This window comes from Anomaloglossus baeobatrachus, chromosome 11, assembly GCF_048569485.1.
Source record: "Anomaloglossus baeobatrachus isolate aAnoBae1 chromosome 11, aAnoBae1.hap1, whole genome shotgun sequence".
In the NCBI taxonomy this organism is placed as follows: Eukaryota; Metazoa; Chordata; class Amphibia; order Anura; family Aromobatidae; genus Anomaloglossus; species Anomaloglossus baeobatrachus.
The window spans coordinates 43,902,805-43,926,347 of NC_134363.1; the positions used below are offsets into that span (position 1 = coordinate 43,902,805).

Here is a 23,543-nt window from a genome sequence, read left to right on the forward strand (position 1 = left end):
GCAGTTGCAACTTCCCTGGATGAATCCCATGGTACTTTAAGTCAGGGGTTGTCCGAAACAAGAAGTGCTAGGAAGGCGAGCTAACGGTCACCCCTAGTACCAGCCTGAAGGATACCTGGTTCTCTCCTGGTCTATCTGAGAATCGCTCGGGTTACCTCACAAAACCAGCTGAACGTGAGTAAACAGGATGAAAGACTTTCTGGACTGCGATTGAGTTATTCTGCGACCTGTGGTTCTACACACATACACCCGAGCCCTGGGGCCAGCCTCACTCACGGAGGCCACACCATCTAACTCCAAATTCCACCAGCCCCAGACGCTCGTTAAAGCTGCAGTGGCGGTCACCCATACCCTGACCGCAAACCGTGAGTGGCGTCACGACTTCCATGCAACCAAACCTGACATACCCATGACCAGAGCAGATTCCAAGAAGAAGTCCCCGCGGTGTCCCTGGAGGTGGAGCGGAGTCCTAGAGGCGACCGCAGTGGCTCAGGGGGCAACTCCATACATGTAGGTAATGGGGCTGGGAATAAACCCCATAGAGGTCTTTGGTTCTTGATTAACCCTTTTGTTAGGGAAGTCCCAGGTGATCACTTGATCCCTTCTGTATAAACGCCCTGATTTTAGTGGACACTCAGCAGCGAGTGCTCAATCTCTACAGCACCTCAATAGTAGTATTACTTTTTAGTCTCTGCGCTGTCCATGGAAATCATGGAGGTGTTGGCTCCTCAAGAGCAGGAGACACCAATTGTTGGTCTTCTCCACCCTGGGTAATAGATGAGAATACACAAAGTTCTCAGATCTCCATAAATTTGGAATTGTTTGTTTCTAACCTGGTTAATCACATTAAATGGTTTTGTAATGCAGAGGGTTCGTTACAGTGTAGCAGTGTGCGCAGGATAGACTATTCATCTCATGGAGGATTGCCTGCCACAGCCCCATACACCGATTACTGGCTGCAACTTAGTTCCCATCAATTAAATTGGAGAGTTGCAGTACCCAGGAGTGACCACTACATGATGGAGGGCGCTGTGGTGTCCTTGCTCTGTACATGGTTTATGGCAGATCATCCACCATGGAGCTGTCATTTCTAATAGTTACTCTCTACAAAGTGACAAAATAGAGGATTTGACCCCAGACGAGACAATCTTTGCTGCACATAATTGTATTTCGGGCTTTTCAGAGTAAATCCCCGACCCCAGAGCCCCCAGAGGAGAGGCGGGAGCCCCCTAGAAACAGGTTCACAACCAGAAAAGAGGTGACAGAGTGTGAGCAGAGCCGTAATGTCAGCCCCTCCGTGCAGGGTCATACGCCCCCAGGTCACAAGGGTCTAAACTGTGCTTTCCAGGGGATATTTACACATCTGAATTGTGGTATTATACAAGTTATACAGTCACTTACATGAGGGTCCTCGTGCTCAGTGGTGATCTTGTGGAGGCAGCAGAGCCTGATTTACGCTCTTTTCAGGTTTCGGGGCGTCCTCCATAGCATTGGTGCCATTCCCCCATTCATCAGCCTCAGGTTTCTACAAGAGGAGAGAAAAAAATGTAATGTCAGAAGAACGTCCGGCCCCCAATATAGCAGATTCCCTCCATGTCACTAATTCTGCCAAATCACACACAGTGTTCTCTAGATCAGGTTTCCAGAGCTCCAGTCCTCATGGACACTACACATCAGTAGTGATGGGGGATCCTGGGCTGTAAAGTTGGGGGTTTGTACTGAACACATGGTGATTGTGCACACGACCCCGATCACGGCCTTTCCTGGGAATCTCGTGTTACAGTTCGGGTCCAGGGGCTGTAAAAGAAAGCGCATTATTAAATAACATTATGATCATACTTACAGGTCCCGCGACACGTCCTGCAGACTCTGTCTCCCGCCGCTTCTGCCTCCGGTCATTGCTGTGCCGCCCGGTAACCAGCACGGAGTTACAGGACCTTCCGTGACGTCATACCCATGTGACCAGTCACATGTGAATTTTGTATTACCTCATTGGCTACAGACTGGTCACGTGAGTATGACGTCATCAAAGGTCCTTGTGTGCAGTGATGTGAGTGTCGTGTCGCATCGTATCGCAACACGGCGCACAATCTCCCGACAGCAGCGGGTCAGCGGCGTTTATTTCCATGCAGCTGAGTCGCTCCTGTCCTGAGAGTGGGGAGATGCAATGTGAGACGTAAGTGCAATCATCCCCTCACTGTCAGCTCTGCTACATCGCTCTGTGCACAGTGATGTAGCAGAGCTGACATGGCTCTCTGTGCTTCTCACTATGTATAGACTGTCTGTGCACAGTGATGAAGCCGAGTTCACATTGCTCTACCTGTGGGATTACGTCGGACTAAGGATTTTTTTATAATAAAGATGGAGTCTCTAAATGTTTTTTTTGTTTTATTTCCAATAAAAAAAAGTTTTTCTCTGTGTTGCGTTTTTTTTTACTGTTTACTAGAAATTCATGGTGGTCATGTCTAATTCGGCGTGACAATGAATTTCGGGCTGCGTACCATCTGAGAATACAAAGCTGGTATTAACCCCTTTATTACCCAGCGTGCCACCGCCATCAGGGTCACTGGCCGAGTCGGGTAACACGCCTGGAAATGGCACAAAGAAACAATGCGCCATTTCCAGGGGCGCCTGCGGGCTGCCGAGAATCCCAGCCCCCGGCTGCCTGGCTTTACCTGATTGGCGATCAAAATACAGCGAAAGCCCATGCATTTTTTTTTTTCAATAAAAAAAATAAATTAATGGGCTTCCCTGTATTTTGATAGCCAACAAAGGTAAAGCCAGGCAGATGGGGGTGGGGGTGGCAGCCCGTAGCCGTCCGCTTTTTCTGCGCTGAGAATCAAAAATACCGTGGAGCGCTACGTCATTTTTTTAAATGAATTATTTTTACAGTACTGTGATGTCAGGCAATCACAGACCCGACACAGAGAATGGGCGTCTGTGATTGTCTGTATCAGGAGGGGACAGCCATGTAGTCTTCTTCAGCCGGTCACACCCACTTACCTGGAGGCAGATCATACGGTCATAAAATCTAAAAAATAGAAAACTTTGCAGTGATCTCTTAATTTTTGACAGAACTGTGTATGTGTGTATACAGGGCCAGATTAAGGTTGGTGGGGGCCCAATAACGTTAACATTTTTAGCCATAACAGTAGAGGACAAACTGTAGCATTTAGATATAAATACTGCACCTCAGTCTCACATTCCCCCTTCTCAGCATACTGTGCCCTCCATACTGTGCCCTCACACTGGCCACCATGCTGCCCCTTCTCTATACTGCACCTCAGTCTTGCATTCCCCCTTCTCAGCATACTGTGCCCTCCATACTGTGCCCTCACACTGGCCACCATGCTGCCCCTTCTCTATACTGCACCTCAGTCTTGCATTCCCCTCCTCAGCATACTGTGCCCTCCATACTGTGCCCTCACACTGGCCACCATGCTGCCCCTTCTCTATACTGCACCTCAGTCTTGCATTCCCCTCCTCAGCATACTGTGCCCTCCATACTGTGCCCTCACACTGGCCACCATGCTGCCCCTTCTCTATACTGCACCTCAGTCTTGCATTCCCCTCCTCAGCATACTGTGCCCTCACACTGGCCACCATGCTGCCCCTTCTCTATACTGCACCTCAGTCTTGCATTCCCCCCCTCAGCATACTGTGCCCTCCATACTGTTCCCTCACACTGGCCACCATGCTGCTCCTTATCTATACTGCCTACCTGCTTCACTATCCAGTCACTACACTGTACCTCAGTCTCACTTTCCCCCTCCTCAGCATACTGTGCCCTCCATACTGTGCCCTCACACTGGCCACCATGCTGCCCATTCTCTATACTGCCTACCTCCTTCACTATCCAGTCACTATACTGTACCTCAGTCTCACATTCCCCCTCCTCAGCATAATGCACCCTCACACTGGCCACCATGCTGCCCCTTCTCTATACTGCCTGTTTCCTTCACTATCCAGTCACCAGTGGCGTAACTACAGTTTGAGGCCCCGGTGCAAAGTTTGGTCCTGGGCCCCCCCAACTGTACACAACACTCAGGGTATGGGATAGTGTCGCTGAAACTTGGCTCTTTCCTTCAGCACCCAGGTTTCCCATGATCTGAAATCTCTTTCTATCAGCAGCTTTCCTATGCTCTGCTACACATCTTGTCCTCATCATGTACCTTCCCCATGCTCTGCTATACATCTTTCTCTCAGCACCCAGCTTTCCCATGCTCTGCTATACATCTTTCTCTCAGCACCCAGCTTTCCCATGCTCTGCTATACATCTTTCCCTCAGCACCCAGCTTTCCATGCTCTGCTATACATCTTTCCCTCAGCACCCAGCTTTCCCATGCTCTGCTATACATCTTTCTCTCAGCACCCAGCTTTCCCATGCTCTGCTATACATCTTTCCCTCAGCACCCAGCTTTCCCATGCTCTGCTATACATCTTTCTCTCAGCACCCAGCTTTCCCATGCTCTGCTATACATCTTTCCCTCAGCACCCAGCTTTCCCATGCTCTGCTATACATCTTTCTCTCAGCACCCAGCTTTCCCATGCTCTGCTATACATCTTTCCCTCAGCACCCAGCTTTCCCATGCTCTGCTATACATCTTTCCCTCAGCACCCAGCTTTCCCATGCTCTGCTATACATCTTTCCCTCAGCACCCAGCTTTCCAATGCTCTGCTATACATCTTTCCCTCAGCACCCAGCTTTCCCATGCTCTGCTTTACATCTTTCCCTCAGCACCCAGCTTTCCCATGCTCTGCTATACATCTTTCCCTCAGCACCCAGCTTTCCCATGATATCAGAGCATTGGAAAGCTGGGTGCTGAGGGAAAGAGCTTCTTTTCCTCAGCACAAAACTTTCCCATGCCATGCTTTATCTTTGCCCCCTTCATATATAGTTATCCAAATACTATAATGACCCCCACATACCCTTCCATATAGTATAAAGGGTCCCACATAACTCTTCCTATATTATAATGCACCTCCCATAGTCCTCCATGTATTATAATACACTTCACATAGTCCTCCATATAATATAATGTAGAGCATAGTCCTTCATATAATACACATCCGACAGTCCTCGATTTAAGATAATACACATCCCATAGTCCTCCATATAATGCACACCCCATAATCCTCCATATAGTATAATGCACACACCATAATCCTCCATATAGTATAATGCACACTCCATAATCCTCCATATAGTATAATGCACACTCCATAATCCTCCATATAGTATAATGCACACTCCATAATCCTCCATATCGTATAATGCACACTCCATAATCCTCCATATAGTATAATGCACACTCCATAATCCTCCATATAGTATAATGCACACTCCATAATCCTCCATATAGTATAATGCACACCCCATAAACCTCCATATAGTATAATGCACACTCCATAATCCTCCATATAGTATAATGCACACCCCATAATCCTCCATATAGTATAATGCACCCCCCATAATCCTCCATATAGGATAATGCACACACCATAATCCTCCATATAGTATAATGCACACTCCATAATCCTCCATATAGTATAATGCACACCCCATAATCCTCCATATAGTATAATGCACACCCCATAATCCTCCATATAGTATAATGCACACTCCATAATCCTCCATATAGTATAATGCACACTCCATAATCCTCCATATAGTATAATGCACACTCCATAATCTTCCATATAGTATAATGCACACTCCATAATCCTCCATATAGTATAATGCACACTCCATAATCCTCCATATAGTATAATGCACACCCCATAATCCTACATATAGTATAATGCACACTCCATAATCCTCCATATAGTATAATGCACACTCCATAATCTTCCATATAGTATAATGCACACTCCATAATCCTCCATATAGTATAATGCACACCCCATAATCCTACATATAGTATAATGCACACTCCATAATCTTCCATATAGTATAATGCACACTCCATAATCTTCCATATAGTATAATGCACACTCCATAATCCTCCATATAGTATAATGCACACCCCATAATCCTACATATAGTATAATGCACACTCCATAATCCTCCATATAGTATAATGCACACTCCATAATCCTCCATATAGTATAATGCACACTCCATAATCTTCCATATAGTATAATGCACACTCCATAATCCTCCATATAGTATAATGCACACTCCATAATCCTCCATATAGTATAATGCACACCCCATAATCCTCCATATAGTATAATGCACACCCCATAATCCTCCATATAGTATAATGCACACCCCATAATCCTCCATATAGTATAATGCACACTCCATAATCCTCCATATAGTATAATGCACACCCCATAATCCTCCATATAGTATAATGCACCCCCATAGACCTCTGGCCACCGCTTAATCATTGATTAAAAAACATAAAAACATGTCCTCACCAGAGGCGTAGCTGGGGTTTCAGCTCAGAGCTTGTGTAGACACCCGTATTTTTGGCCCGAGTGTGATCTGACAAAACATCGGATCGCACTCGGACCAATGTTATCAATGAGGCCGTGGTTATGTTCAATTTTGTTCTTGGACCGAGTGGTCTGGGGAAAACAAATTGCAGCGCGCATGCGCACAATGATAGTTACGTGTAGCGTCAGGGCCGTAGTTGGGGTTCATGCTGCCCCTACCAGTAAGTCAGTCTAAAGCCTCATGCCGATGTGGCTAGAAGTATGTAAATCGCACACTTGTGGTCACATGACGGCCGCTCTCATCACCGCCAGTGGAAAACCCTGACCGCTCGCTGTGCGCATGCAATGAGGATTCACATGTCTGCAGTCACAGGCCGGTAAACTGCCAATCAGCTTCACATAATCAAACGGTCAACAATCATATAAAGGGAATCTGACAGCAGGTATTTTCCCTCTAATCTGAGACCAGCATAACATAGGGGCAGTGATCCTGATTCCAGCAATGTGTCATTACTGGGCTGCTTAGTGTAGTTTTGATAAAATCACTGATTAATCAGCAGCAGATTATCATTACAGGACTACTTGGCCTGTTGCCAGGTAGTCCAGCATATTCATGAGCTTTTATCTGCAGCAAAGAAAACATTGATTTTATCAAAATGACAGCAAACAGTTCAGTAAGTGACACATCACTGGAATCAGGGTCTCTGTCTCTACATTATGCCGCTCTCACATGGGGGAGCAAATCCTGGTGACAGATTCCCTTTAAAGGAGGCGATTGTCCAGTATAAATGCTCCCTTAGATCCAGGTACCTTATTGGTGACTTCTCAGATTGTAATGGTCTCATCCCATTCTTCTTCATCTGGTCCAGACGCCATGATGACCTTGGACATCCACAGCTCGTCTCCGCAGACTTCCATCTTCTCTGGTTTTCCACAACATATCCTAACACGATGCCCTAAAAAATGAGTGTCATTATTACACCTAAATAAAAAATATCCGCACATGCTGTGCACTAAATAACCCGTATACTGTGCACTAAATAACCCATATACTGTGCACTAAATAACCCGAATACTGTGTACTAAATAACCCGTATACTGTGCAGCTGAAAAAAATAATTCCCCCACTATGCCCCTGACAAAAAAGTGACCCCGCATTGTCCCCCTTATGATACATGGCCTCCACACTGCCCCACTCATATACTATGACCACTGCACCATTCCTCCACCATGATTTATGGCCGCCACACTGCCTTTCCTTATGAAAAATATTCGTAAAACCATCCCATCCCATTAACCCCTTCACCCGCGGGCGATTTTCCATTTTTGTTTTTTGCGCCCTTGTTTGAAGAGCCGTAACTTTTTTATTTTTCCGTCAATCTTGCCACATAAGGGCTTGTAATTTGCGGGACGTGTTGTACTTTTAAATTAAACCATACATTGTATCATATAGTGTACTGGAAAATGGCAAAAAAAATGCCAAGTGCGGAAGAATTTTAAAAGAAAGTGTGATTGCACGATTGTTTTTAGGATGTTTTATTCACCATGTTCACTATATGGTAAAACTGATGTGTGGCTGTGATGCCTCAGTGCGGTGCGAGTTTGTTGACACCAAACATGTGTAGGTTTACTGTTATCTAAGGGGTTAAAAAAAATAAGACGTTTGTCCAAAAAAAGTTGCACATTTTTTGCGCCATTTTCCAAAAACCGCAGCGTTCTCATTTTTCGGGATCTATGGCTCAGTGATGACTTCATTTTTGAGTCTTGAGCTGTTGTTTTTAATGATACCATTTTTGGGCAGATGCTATATTTTTATCATCAATGAAATAGGCTGGCAGCACGCACCGATAAAACGCTGCTTTATTCATGCTTCATTCGTGCATACAAAAGGCAGGCAAAAGGGGGGAGGGAGCACGCTGGGCAACGGCACCGTTTCACACCACTAGGGGTGATTCCATGGGTCCATCACACACACTACACCCCCATATGTCACACACCCTGCTCCCCATACAGCCTGCACCCCCCATATCACACACACTACACACCCATATCCCACACACCCTGCTCCCTATACAGCCTGCACCCCCCATATCACACACACTACACCCCCATATGTCACACACCCTGCTCACCATACAGCCTGCACCCCCCATATCACACACACTACACACCCATATCCCACACACCCTGCTCCCTATACAGCCTGCACCCCCCATATCACACACACTACACCCCCATATGTCACACACCCTGCTCACCATACAGCCTGCACCCCCCATATCACACACACTACACCCCCATATGTCACACACCCTGCTCCCCATACAGCCTGCACCCCCCATATCACACACACTACACACCCATATCCCACACACCCTGCTCCCTATACAGCCTGCACCCCCCATATCACACACCCTGCTCCCCATACAGCCTGCACCCCTCATATCACACACACACTACACCCCCATATCACACACCCTGCTCCCCATACAGCCTGCACCCCCCATATCACACACACTACACCTCCATATGTCACACACCCTGCTCACCATACAGCCTTCCCCCCCCATATCACACACACTGCACCTCCATATCTCACACCCTGCTCCCCATACAGCCTGCATCCCCCATATCACACACACTACACCTCCATATCTCACACCCTGCTCCCCATACAGCATGCACTCCCCATATCACACACCCTGCTCCCCATACAGCCTGCACCCCTCATATCAAACACACACTACACCCCCATATCACACACCCTGCTCCCCATACAGCCCGCACCCCCTATATTACACACACTACACCCCCATATGTCACACACCCTGCTCCCCATACAGCCTGCACCCCCCATATCACACACACTGCACCTCCATATCTCACACCCTGCTCCCCATACAGCCTGCATCCCCCATATCACACACACTACACCTCCATATCTCACACCCTGCTCCCCATACAGCCTGCACTCCCCATATCACACACACTGCACCCCCATATCCCACACACCCTGCTCCCCATACAGAGTGCACACCCCATATCACACACACTACACCTCCATATCCCACACACCTTGCTCCCCATACAGCCCGCACCCCCAATATTACACACACTACACCCCCATATGTCACACACCCTGCTCCCCATACAGCCTGCACCCCCCATATCACACACACTACACCTCCATATGTCACACACCCTGCTCCCCATACAGCCTGCACCCCCTATATCACACACACTACACCTCCATATGTCACACACCCTGCCCCACATACAGCCTGCACCCCCCATATTACACACACTACACCCCCATATGTCACACACCCTGCTCCCCATACAGCCTGCACCCCCCATATCACACACACTACACCTCTATATGTCACACACCCTGCCCCACATGCAGCCTGCACCCCCCATATTACACACACTACACCCCCATATGTCACACACCCTGCTCCCCATACAGCCTGCACCCCCCATATTACACACACTACACCTCCATATGTCACACTCCCTGCTCCCCATACAGCCTGCACCCCCATATCACACACCCTGCTCCCCATACAGCCTGCACCCCCCATATCACACACACTACACCTCCATATGTCACACACCCTGCTCCCCATACAGCCTGCACCCCCCATATCACACACACTACACCTCCATATGTCACACACCCTGCCCCACATACAGCCTGCACCCCCATATCACACACACTACACCTCCATATGTCACACACCCTGCTCCCCATACACCCTGCACCCCCCATATCACACACCCTGCTCCCCATACAGCCTGCACCCCCCATATCACACACACTACACCCCCATGTCATACACCCTGCTCCCCATACAGCCTGCACCCCCCATATCACACACCCTGCTCCCCATACAGCCTGCACCCCCCATATCACACACACACACACTACACCCCCATATCACACACCCTGCTCCCCATACAGCCTGCACCCCCATATCACACACACTACACCTCCATATCTCACACACCCTGCTCCCCATACAGCCTGCACCCCCCATATCACACACACCCTGCCCCACATACCTCACCCTGCCTGTACCCCAACTTACCCCTCTCACTCTGCACCCTTTCACATCCTTCTGTCACAATCTGTAGCCCTCATATGCCACTCCCCCTGCACCCCCCTCCCCCTCATATCCACTCTTTTCTCATTACCAGTCATGTGTCCCAATCTCTTTCAGGAATCGATATCATTATCTTCTGTTTCTTTCTCCCCGGCATTCCTGTGTCTCCTCCCACACAGTCACATGGGCACATGACATCATCGCAGGTCCTGGAAGGATGGCTTCCGTCTGCTGTTTAGGAGCACTTCTGCTCTGCCGCACGTCAGAAACGCCCGGTGGCCTCTCCAGGTCTGGGGCCCCTCTGTCCCCTGATGACACCGGGCCCCCCTGACTCACAGGCCGCCCCCCGGCGGTCGTGTAGTCGGCCACTGAAGAGGGCATCTCCTCTCTTACAGAGAGGAGCCGGCTCTGCAGAGCGGCTGCCGGGCCCCTATAACCGTGCGGGCCTGGTCGCAGTGGCGACCTCTGCGACCGCGGTCGTTACGCCCCTGCCAGTCACTATACTGCACCTCAGTCTCACATTCCCCCTCCTCAGCATACTGTGCCCTCCATACTGTGCCCTCACACTGGCCACCATGCTGCCCCTTCTCTATACTGCCTACCTGCTTCATTATCCAGTCACTATACTGTACCTCCGTCTCACATTCCCCCTCCTCAGCATACTGTGCCCTCCATACTGTGCCCTCACACTGGCCACCAAGCTGCCCCTTCTCTATACTGCCTACCTGCTTCATTATCCAGTCACTATACTGTACCTCCGTCTCACATTCCCCCTCCTCAGCATACTGTGCCCTCCATACTGTGCCCTCACACTGGCCACCATGCTGCCCCTTCTCTATACTGCCTACCTGCTTCATTATCCAGTCACTATACTGCACCTCAGTCTCACATTCCCCCTCCTCAGCATACTGTGCCCTCCATACTGTGCCCTCACACTGACCACCATGCTGCCCCTTCTCTATACTGCCTACCTGCTTCATTATCCAGTCACTATACTGTACCTCAGTCTCACATTCCCCCTCCTCAGCATACTGTGCCCTCCATACTGTGCCCTCACACTGACCACCATGCTGCCCCTTCTCTATACTGCCTACCTGCTTCATTATCCAGTCACTATACTGTACCTCCGTCTCACATTCCCCCTCCTCAGCATACTGTGCCTCCATACTGTGCCCTCACACTGGCCACCAGGCTGCCCCTTCTCTATACTGCCTACCTGCTTCATTATCCAGTCACTATACTGTACCTCAGTCTCACATTCCCCCTCCTCAGCATACTGTGCCCTCCATACTGTGCCCTCACACTGGCCACCATGCTGCCCCTTCTCTATACTGCCTACCTTCTTCACTATACAGTCACTATACTGTACCTCCGTCTCACATTCCCCCTCCTCAGCATACTGTGCCCTCCATACTGTGCCCTCACACTGGCCACCATGCCGCCCCTTCTCTATACTGCCTACCTGCTTCATTATCCAGTCACTATACTGCACCTCAGTCTCACATTCCCCCTCCTCAGCATACTGTGCCCTCCATACTGTGCCCTCACACTGGCCACCATGCCGCCCCTTCTCTATACTGCCTACCTGCTTCATTATCCAGTCACTATACTGCACCTCAGTCTCACATTCCCCCTCCTCAGCATACTGTGCCCTCCATACTGTGCCCTCACACTGACCACCATGCTGCCCCTTCTCTATACTGCCTACCTGCTTCATTATCCAGTCACTATACTGTACCTCAGTCTCACATTCCCCCTCCTCAGCATACTGTGCCCTCCATACTGTGCCCTCACACTGACCACCATGCTGCCCCTTCTCTATACTGCCTACCTGCTTCATTATCCAGTCACTATACTGTACCTCCGTCTCACATTCCCCCTCCTCAGCATACTGTGCCTCCATACTGTGCCCTCACACTGGCCACCAGGCTGCCCCTTCTCTATACTGCCTACCTGCTTCATTATCCAGTCACTATACTGTACCTCAGTCTCACATTCCCCCTCCTCAGCATACTGTGCCCTCCATACTGTGCCCTCACACTGGCCACCATGCTGCCCCTTCTCTATACTGCCTACCTGCTTCATTATCCAGTCACTATACTGTACCTCAGTCTCACATTCCCCCTCCTCAGCATACTGTGCCCTCCATACTGTGCCCTCACACTGACCACCATGCTGCCCCTTCTCTATACTGCCTACCTGCTTCATTATCCAGTCACTATACTGTACCTCCGTCTCCCATTCCCCCTCCTCAGCATACTGTGCCCTCCATACTGTGCCCTCACACTGGCCACCATGCTGCCCCTTCTCTATACTGCCTACCTGCTTCATTATCCAGTCACTATACTGTACCTCCGTCTCACATTCCCCCTCCTCAGCATACTGTGCCTCCATACTGTGCCCTCACACTTACCACCATGCTGCCCCTTCTCTATACTGCCTACCTGCTTCACTATCCAGTCACTATACTGTACCTCCGTCTCACATTCCCCCTCCTCAGCATACTGTGCCTCCATACTGTGCCCTCACACTTACCACCATGCTGCCCCTTCTCTATACTGCCTACCTGCTTCATTATCCAGTCACTATACTGTACCTCCGTCTCACATTCCCCCTCCTCAGCATACTGTGCTCTCCATACTGTGCCCTCACACTGGCCAGCATGCCGCCCCTTCTCTATACTGCCTACCTGCTTCATTATCCAGTCACTATACTGCACCTCCGTCTCACATTCCCCCTTCTCAGCATACTGTGCTCTCCATACTGTGCCCTCACACTGGCCACCATGCTGCCCCTTCTCTATACTGCTTATCCCCCCCCACTACCAGTCTCTATTCTATGTCCCTCACACTTTTCTTTCCCAATACTGTCTACTTACAATTTTCTCCCACCATACTGCTGCCTCACACTTTCCAATGGTGCCCCCTGATTGCTGTGCTGGGGCAGATATGCCGCATGCCCCCCAAAGGTATGCCCCTGTACAGTGTACAGGAGAATACATGACTGGTACACGCAGGGCCGGCTCCAGGTTTTTGTAGGCCCTGGGCGAAAGAGTCTCAGTGGGCCCCATCCACACATAGACATGCACAGATACATACACATACAGTATATATTTAAAGAGAAATTCAAAACAACACATATAGACATAAATCTAGACACAGCCATATACACTGACATACACAGACACACATCATACATGCACACACAGACACATTTTTATATATATTTCTAATATTGGGAAGCCGGCAACAGTCTCATTCACCTCCCCGCTTGTCTCCATCCAGCTCCTCCTGGGCATGTGTCTGTGCCACGCTGATTGGTGGCAGTCACTAACAGACATGGCCGCACATAGAGAACACTGACACTGCTGTATATACATCACAAAAGAGGCTGGGGACATACACATTACTGTGGGGCATACATATTACTGAGGAAAGGGGTATACAGTAATGGGGGCATACAGCTCTAGAAAGGGGCAGTGGCTCTGAGGTGGGGGGACAAACAGCTCTGAGGTGGGGGGGGGACAAACAGCTCTGGGGGTATAGTAGTATTTAGCCCCCATATTCCTCAATATAGTGTTATGAAGCTCCCATAGTCGTCCATATAGTATTATGCAGCCCCCGTATGGCACTATGCAGCCCCCATATGGCACTATGCAGCCCCCATATAGCACAATGCAAACCCATGTAGCATTAGGCATCCTTACGTAGTACACAGCCCCTATATAGCATAGTGCAGACGAGATAGCATTAGGCACCTTCATATAGTATACAGCCCATATATAGCACACTGCAGACCCAGATAGTGTTAGGCATCCTCACGTAGTACACAGCCCCTATATAGCACAGTACAGACCCAGATAGCATTAGGCATCCTCATGGAGTATACAGCCCGTATATAGCACAGTGCAGAGCCAGATAGCATTAGGCATCCTCACGTAGTATACAGCCCCTTTACAGCACAGTGCAGAGCCAGATAGCATTAGGCATCCTCACGTAGTACGCAGCCCCTATATAGCACAGTACAGACCCAGATAGCATTAGGCATGCTCACGTATACAGCCCGTATATAGCACAGTGCAGAGCAAGATAGCATTAGGCATGCTCACGTAGTATACAGTCCATATATAGCACAGTGCAGAGCCAGATAGCATTAGGGATGCTCACGTAGTATACAGCCCGTATATAGCACAGTGCAGAGCAAGATAGCATTAGGCATGCTCACGTAGTATACAGTCCATATATAGCACAGTGCAGAGCCAGATAGCATTAGGGATGCTCACGTAGTATACAGCCCGTATATAGCACAGTGCAGAGCAAGATAGCATTAGGCATGCTCACGTAGTATACAGTCCATATATAGCACAGTGCAGAGCCAGATAGCATTAGGCACTCTCATGTAGTACATAGCCCCTATATAGCATATAGCATAGTGCAGACCAGATAGCATTAGGCTCCTTCATGTAGTATACAGCCCATATATAGCACAATGCAGAACCAGATAGCATTAGGCACCCTCACGTACTACACAGCCCCTATATAACACAGTGCAGAGAGCCAGATAGCATTAGACACCCTCATGTAGTATACAGCCGCCATATCATTTAATGCACCCCCATGGTCGTCTGGCCACAGTGATTGTACATACTCACTTCTCCTCGTTCCCCAGCTGCTCCGGTCTCTTCAGCGTGTCCATTGCTGTCGCTCGCTCTGACCTCTCAGGAGGCGCACAGTGATGACGTCACCGCGCTCCGCTGCAGAGCTATCAGTGTCGACAGACACAGTGAGGAGAATCATGAGAGAGCGCGCCGCTCCATCTCATCATTGCTCTAAACTGTATTGGCAACTGCGATGCCGATACAATTGATAGCGTGATCCTCGGCGGGGGGAGGCCGGTGACAGCGCGGGCACCGGGCCCCCCTGACTAGCAGTACGCCACTCCTGTCACCACGAGTGGGCCCCTCTGGTAGCCCAGGGCCCCGGCATTTAACTGGGATTAATGTGATACAGACACCAGATGTTATACAATATACACAGTATTATATACCATCTGATGTGTGTTCACAGTATATCACACTACTCTGTACACTGGATGTGGGATACCATATACACAGATATACAATGTCCTGCACTGATCACACCTGGACCTACAGGACCTCACATATTCTATATGTAATATGGGCCATATAGTATAATGTGTGCTGCAGGCTCAGATGTGATCAGTGCAGGATCTGTGTAGTGATGTCTCTGCTGGAGCTCAGTGTTATTGCAGGGGAGGGATGAGGCTGATGACCCGGCACTGACAGCCCGACCTGATCTGCAGCAGTTCACACTCCTGCAATAACTCACACTAATCCCGCCGGCAGAGCTGCCGCTGACACTATGAAATCCAGTCCTGCTCCCTCCTCACTGCAGCCTCCTGCCCGGCACCATGTAGGATGACGTCATACTCACCGTAATCCACTGAGGCCTCTGCTCCGGTCCTCCCACAAGCTCCTCTACGGCAGGAAGAAGCATCAGGTGCGCGGTGATGTCATCCTTGCAGACACAGCGGGCGTGTCTGCAGCACAGTGACGGCCGGGATTGATATTCTTTAAGGTACAGTACGGTCCTGAACCACTGCGGTGTTAATTAGATGGTGGCCACACAGATGGTGGCCTGGGGGCCCTCTCAGAAGCTCTTGTGGTGGAGGCCCGTCTGCCCCTCCTATAATCCGGGGGGAGGGGGGGGTGGGTGTGTGTGTGTGTGTGTATATATATATAATGTGTGTATATAATATACATACATATATATATATATATATGTATATATATAATATATATACTGCTCAGAAAAATAAAGAACGTTTAGAACTAGGATGTGGTATTTTAGTGTTCTATATCTTTTTGAGCAAAAAAAAAAAACAAAACCCAAATATATATTACACAATTTATAGTTGTATAAAAAAAAATGACATAGCGCTCCGCAGAATTTTTGATTCTCAGCGCACAAAGCAGACGGCTACGGGCTGCCACCCCCATCTGCCTGGCTTTACCTTGGCTGGCAATCAAAATACAGGGAAGCCCTTTTTTTTAGTTACTTAAAAAAAAAGTGTGGGCTCTCGCTGCTTTTTCTATTGCTAGCTAAGGGTAATCCAAGCAGCTACTGGCTGCTAACCCCCACTGTTTGGTGTTACCTTCACTGGTAATGAAAAATCCAGGGAAGCCCCCTTTTTTTTTTTTTTAAAAAAAAGTTTTGCCAAAAAAACAAAAAAAAGTGGACTTTTCCAAATTTTGTATGCTAGCAAAGTACAGCAGGCAGGTACGGGCTGCCCCAACCCCCAGCTGCCTATTTGTACCTATCTGGGAACCAAAAATATTGGGAAGCTATTTTTTTTTTTTAATTTCATTAAATTAAAGAAAAACAACGGGGTCTTCGCCAAATTTTTGTGTCCAGCCAGGTACAACTAGACAGCTGGGGATAGGAACCTGCAGCACAGGTTGACTGTGACCCCCCGCTATGAATTACAGTCCGCAGCAGCCCCAGAAAATGGCACTTAAAAGAACCATCTTCTGGCGCTGTATTCAACTCTTCCAGCGGCCCTGGGGAAAAAAAAAAAAAAAGAAATACACAGACACACTTAGGGACTCCTCCATCTTTATTACTCCTCACCCCTCTACGATCCTGGTCTTCTGTCTTCAACAGATCTAGCTCTGCTATATCAGAATGCACGGGGCAAGGGAAGAACGATGCTACCCTCGCTGTGTAATCACTGAGTGATCAGAGGCTGCGGGTTGGTAAGCGGTGGTGTCACCGCTGCCATAGTAACCAAACGAGCGGGTTACTATTGCAACGGTCATCTCCAATCACCTGATTCCTGGTGCCGCTATTCATCACCAGCTGTGGCAGCCAATCCCTGCATGTGGGCCAACACTGTAAAGATCGCCAACATGCAGGGAGGGGGCCAAGCATCTTGCCGGTACATGGCACTCACCGAGTACTGAGATACTTGAGCGAGCACTGCGTATCGGTGAGATGCACCGTCAGGACCTAGCATGATGTCATAGCCATGTGACTGGTCTGTAACCAACGAGGTAATACAACATTGACACGTGACTGGTCATATGGGTATGACGTTGTGGCACCCCTGAATACATCAGGGTGCCACTGGGTACTGCATCCTTACCCAGGGTGCAGGGCTCACCCCCCATGGTTCAAGGTACCCAAGAAACCGATGTCACTCCCATCTGCACTACAAAACCCAATCACCTCACAGCAGTCACACCAGGGGAGTGGACAAACTGAAAATGGGCCGGCCACTGGGGGACTGAGCGGGAGACGAGATAGAAGTGAAGTAGGCTCCAAAGGAGGAGCTGGGAGAGAGCTCCGGGGGAGCTAGGGACACTGGTTGGGTCGCAAGCGGTGATCCGAGTCCAGAGGAGTCGGGGACCGGTAGCAGGGACATTGGACAAGGGTGTGACGGACAGTCTTAGGAGGACTGTCTGCACCAGAAGGCCCAAAAGAACTGACCAGTACTGAGCACGACGGGGGTACAGGACCCTAGGTCAGGAGCAGATTCAAGGTCCTGGCAATTCACCTGTAAGGGAGAGGCCCTCGAAGGGACTTCCCTCTTAGCTCAGAGGTTGAGGGCATCAGCACAACGAGGGGGACAGGGGTGTATCCAAACAAAGTAACCCACTAAAGTCCCACGTGCCAGCCCTCTAGAGCACAGCTACACTACAAATAGTGAGCAAGGCCCCCCAACAGCTTCAAGCCATGGGGGACCACTAACGGACGTCAAATTGTGCACAGAGGCAGGCTCCGGATCACTAAGTGACATTGGTGGGACCAGGTACTTGGACGGACTCCCGGCAGCTGTACACAGACTTTGGTTCACCTGCAGGTGTGCGTGTGCCTCCCTTTCTAAAATACCTCCAGCACCACGACTACCCACAGTGAGTACCCTGGTCCCCTGCACCCCGTCTTCCCAAAGCACCAACACCCTGAGTCCAGGGCCTTCCCTACCTGCGGAGGGATTGAAACCTTGCTACTCCACACCATCTGCCCCGGTACTCCTTCCAGCAGTGGCAGTACTCCTTTTACCGCAACCCGCAGGTGGCATCACGAACTAATACCCTGTAAATACCCCCTTTCACGGAGCAAAGTATCCACCAACTCGGGTCCCTCGAGCCACCATGATTCCGATCCGAGCATCCCGACCAACACCGGGGCGGTACAACGTCATGGAAGGTCCCATCGTCAGTGCTGGTTACTGGGACAGCACAGCGATGATCAGAAGCCGAAGCGGTGGGAAACAGTCTGCAGGACGCGTCGCGGGAGCGGTAAGTATAATGACAATGTTTATTATTAGCTGTATTCTTTGTTTTACAGACCCCTCCCCCAATCACATAACTGTAAAGTCCAAGTTTGGTGTTCGGATGCAAGACAGTGTTCTCATAATCCGAACTTTACAAGACGCTCAGGCGAGTCTCCCAAACATCGGGAGGACTTACCCATCAATTAAATGAGACTTGCAGTACCCAGGAGTGACCACTACATGATGGAGGGCGCTGTGGTGTCCTTGCTCTGTACATTGTTTATGGCAAATCATTTACCATGGAGCTGTCATTTCTAATAGTTACTCTGTACAAAGTGACAAAATAGAGGATGTGACACCAGACGAGACAATCTTTGCTGCACAGAATTTTTATTTGACTTTTCAGAGCAAATCCCTGACCCCAGAGCCCCCCTCCCTCCCTGATTTTCACACCATAGCTCTTGTATGTGACCACACACACACACACACCGGACATTAGTCATCCAGGGTCATCTTATCAAAGAGATATTCTCCCATGCCGACTTCTGCCGCCTTCACGCGTTTCAGGTTAGTGATGTGATCTCCCAGTTTCTTGATCAGCTCCACTTCCTTCTCCAGATATTCATCCTCCAGGAAGTCACACATCTGCATGGGGAGAGATGCCGGACATTAGCACATTACATGGGCAGTGTGAAGTCAATGGTGATTAAGGCACGGGGCAGGGGACATGGAAGCCCCCATAGAAAGAATGATTGCGCAGGAGGAGTCAGATCTTAATATTTTAGTAACTTCCATTTTAAAAAAATGGAATATAATATCCATAGACAAAGCATAATTATGCCGATAGCTGCACTTTGCAGGATAATTATGTGGTAATTGTCCATCAAGGTGGTTAGTATTTTTTTTTTTTTTTTTATGTACCCCAAAATGGGGCCATGGAACACTAGTTTCCTGGGGACTCTACAGTTATAGGGAGTCCAGGGTGAAGAATAAATTTGGGGAGGGTGTCAGGAAAATTGAGCACAAAAGGAGAACTTCTTCCCAATGAAGGCCATGGGCACACATTGAGCGTTTGGCTGTAGAAGTGTCTGCACCATTTCTAGATACCAGGAAATAAAAAACAAAAAAAACAAAAACACAAAACCGCACTGTGTCTTTGACCTTACACTCCAGATAATTGCAGTTTTGGGCTGTGCACCATGTCTAGCTGATAAGGGTGAGACTGTCACATTGGAGGTCTAGTGCATGAAGTTTTGACTTGCCTCTTTGGCCCAGACTAACAGGTCTGATGACAGCTCGGGGCAAAGGAGAGGCGGGAGCCTCCAAGAAACAGTTTGACAATGAGAAAGGTAACATTTGAAGAGCGTCATAAATGGCACATTCCGTGCAGGATCACATCACACAGTTTTATTGTGCGGAATATTCACAAATATGAACTTGCAGTACTATGCAAGTTATACAGTCACTTACATGAGGGTCCACGTGGTCAGTAGCGATCTTATGAAGGTCCAGCAGAGCCCGATTTACGCTCTTTTCAAGCTTCAGGGCGTACTCCATAGCATTGGTGCCATTCCCCCATTCATCAGCCTCAGCTTTCTATAGGGGAAAAGCAAAACAATAGTTAATAGCAGGAGAACTTCTAGCTGCAGATGACACAATATAAAAAAAATTCTATCCATGTTAAATAATTTTGTGCAAAACGGACTTTGGGCATGTTCACACAGGGCTTTTTTTGTTAATTTTTTTCTGCAGATTTACCTTTGTTTTATGCAAATTCATGCTAATAAAAAGCTGTTTCAGTCCCAACAAAGTGAGATTTCTGAAACCTCATGCACACATGCAGATTTTTCCTGAATTTTGCTGCAGATTTCAAAGAATGAGCATGTCAATTCTTTGCAGCATTTTTTTAATTGATACAACCCATTTTGAGATATATAGATATATGGTTTTTTTTCCTGACCAAAACCTGATCTTGTGGCAGGAAGTCTCCTTTGAGTCATTGCGGTTTTTTTTTCTACAAAATGGGTTGCATCAATTGGAGAAAAAAAAAAAAAAAAAAGTGCAAAAATGCTGAAGTAGTGACATGCTCCTTTGAAACCTGCAGCAAAAAAAACAGGTATTTGACAAAATAGGAAAGGAAAACAAAAATAAAATAAAAGTGTGCATGTGTTTGAGCATGAGGTTTCAGAAATCCGACTTTGCTGGGACTACAAAAAGCAGCATTTTATGAACATAAAACCAAGGCAAATCTGCAGGAAAAAAAAAAAAAACAAAAAACACAGCAAAAACTTACCAAAAAAAAGCCCTGTGTGAACATACCCTAAGGCTATGTGCCCACGGTAGCTTGCTTCTGCTGCAGAAAACCTGCAGATTTATCTGGATTTTCTAGATAAATCCGCAGGTTTCAGCAAGTACAGACACTCCCCATTTTATCCTATTGGACATTGGGAGTGCTGTGTCCACGCTGCGGATGTCCCGCAGCTGCACGCAACTGCATGTCAATTATTCATGCGGAATTACCTGTGGAAATCCCGGCCCTCCGCTATGGAGATAGAGGCCGGGACATCCGCAGGCAAGTCTGCAGGTTTACTGCAGATAGATCGCTGTACTACTGCGGCTAAAAATAGCTGCGGATGCCGGCGGGCAGCTGCGGTAAACCTTTGGCCGTACCTGCAGATCTATCCGCAGGTATGACCTCCCGTGGGCACATAGCCTAAGTGTTCTCATCTAGATCAGGTTTCACAAACGCCAGTCCTCAGGGACACTACAGATCAGGTTTTCAGGCTTTTTTTTTTTTAACCATTGCGCAAGTCAGAGAATCTTTAAGACATCAGATATTGCTCCATTGTTGTCACCTGTACAATATTAGAGGAAATCCTGTGACCTGATGCGTGCCCTGAGGGTTGGATGAAACAGATCTACATAGAATCAGTGGTGGTGGTGAGGACTTTGTGCCTCTTGGGAAGACTAAATACCCACTGGGAATATATATTTTTATGGATGCTTAAAACATTCTCGCCTGGATGTTCTGAAGGACAATTCTTCCTCCTCGTTTGTTCTGGAACTTCAGAAACTTCTCGGCCTGTTCTCGCTTTTCCTCAGACTGTTCACGGAAAAACTTGGAGAACTTGGCCAATGCTACATCATCCCGGTCAAAAAAGAAGCCCTACAAAAAAAAAATAAAAAAAAAAATATAAAATAAATAAGTAAATTATAATATAATGAAAACCATGAAAGGAGAAAGAAAAAAAAAAAAAAAAAAAAAAAAGTAAAAAAAAAGGAACCAAAAATGTGGAGCTTGTACATTTCAGACTTTTCCAATTGTGAATGTGACTTGCATCTACAATACAGGTGCACAAATTAATGCAACAACCTGTTGTATGGTGGAGAATTTTTTTTTTTTTTTTTTATGTAAAAAAATATATAAGTCAATAGTGTGAGAAACTGTTGCTCTAAAGAGTATTTAGGGAAGATGCATTTACATTATTGTGTCCAAGTATAAAATGTAGTCTTAATATTTGTTTTTCGTTTGCTTTTTCTCTTTTCCTTTCTGTAATTCTTTTGGAAAGAATGTTCAACTAAAAAAAAAATTATATTTATATAATATATAAATATATAATATATATTATATAAATATAATTTTTTTTTTTAGTTGAACATTCTTTCCAAAAGAATTACAGAAAGGAAAAGAGAAAAACTAAAAACAAATATAAACAAGACTACATTTTATACTTTTACATTATTTTGTCTATATCTTCCCTAATATATATTATATATAGAGAAGAACAAAAATGATAACTTTAGTAACCAACCCCTCAAAACTGAATCCTGGAGCTATAATCAGAAGGACACTAATGAGTTACATTAGTGACACATGGAATCTGGAATCTAGAGACACTACACATTAGGAATTACAAGCCATGGCATGCGTTGACTTGTGGTTCCCCAATAGCTCCTATGGTGCTCATATACTCACGATGGACTGGTAAGTGTAGGAAGCCTGAAGCACCAGGTTGGTGATGCGGTTGACTCCAGCCTCGCTGTCCTGGTGGTAGTTCTGGCGGATCTGTGAGCTCATGATGATGATGATGGTAGTAGCTTCTTTCACAAGGAGGTTCTGGAGATCAGGACTAGTCCGGTGGATCTGGCACAGAGAATCCCTTTTCCGTTCAAACACTGTTGAAGCAAGAAGTAGGATCTCCTGTGATCACTCTGCAGGACACGCAGCTGCTCTCTGGCTTTTATACACTCATTGGGTGGAGTCCTCCAAAAACACAATCCACCCATTATATCAGCTCACATTGTCCGGATTGGCTTGTCATTCAGTAAAGGGCGTAAAACAGAATATTCACCGGAAAGGAAAAAGTTAAATGTTAACCCTCTAAGATCAGAGTTCCGGAATTATAAATTGCATCAAAATATTGCATGTAATATTGGATACATTTAATTCTTTCGAACATTCCAGAATGTGCCGCATCTTTATGGAACTATAGACACTTCTTAAGGCTATGTGCGCACTGGGAAATGGAATTTTCTTGAGAAAATTCTGCATGCTCTCAAAGATTACCGCACCCGCGGTAAAAAAACGTGGGAAACCGCACCCGAAAACCGCATGCGGTTTGCTGCGGTTTTACCGCGGTATTGTTCGCGGTATTGCCGCGGTTTTGCCGCTTGCAGGTTGGGATGTGCTTTATTGCA

The 23,543-nt window shown here is 47.6% G+C and overlaps 2 protein-coding genes across 2 annotated transcripts in view; both read right to left on the reverse strand.

Annotated features, from left to right (window-relative positions):
* LOC142256435 (galactoside alpha-(1,2)-fucosyltransferase 2-like) overlaps positions 1 to 1,519 on the reverse strand; it is a 75,233-nt gene extending 73,714 nt beyond the window's left edge. The window contains exon 1 of the mRNA XM_075328122.1: positions 1,402 to 1,519. The gene's annotated coding sequence lies outside the window, so the exon portion shown is untranslated. The remainder of the gene's footprint in view (positions 1 to 1,401) is intronic.
* Positions 1,520 to 19,295: 17,776 nt separating this feature from the next.
* Positions 19,296 to 23,079, reverse strand: LOC142256189 (ferritin light chain, oocyte isoform-like). Its single transcript, XM_075327743.1, has 4 exons — positions 22,822 to 23,079; positions 21,865 to 22,011; positions 20,316 to 20,441; positions 19,296 to 19,490 (listed from the first exon to the last, which is right to left on the reverse strand). The coding sequence occupies exons 1-4, from the start codon at positions 22,921 to 22,923 to the stop codon at positions 19,341 to 19,343; spliced, it is 525 nt and encodes a 174-aa protein (XP_075183858.1). The 5' UTR covers positions 22,924 to 23,079; the 3' UTR covers positions 19,296 to 19,340.
* Between the last annotated feature and the right edge of the window lie 464 nt (positions 23,080 to 23,543).

Bases quoted from the DNA above. Each gene is read 5' to 3' on its own strand.
- LOC142256189 (XM_075327743.1), bottom strand. From the start codon at position 22,923: ATGAGCTCACAGATCCGCCAGAACTACCACCAGGACAGCGAGGCTGGA. The intron at 22,012-22,821 runs GTGAGTATATGA...TTTTTTTTGTAG, and splicing joins CCTACACTTACCAGTCCATC to GGCTTCTTTTTTGACCGGGA. The intron at 19,491-20,315 runs GTAAGTGACTGT...CTCCCCATGCAG, and splicing joins CTGACCACGTGGACCCTCAT to ATGTGTGACTTCCTGGAGGA.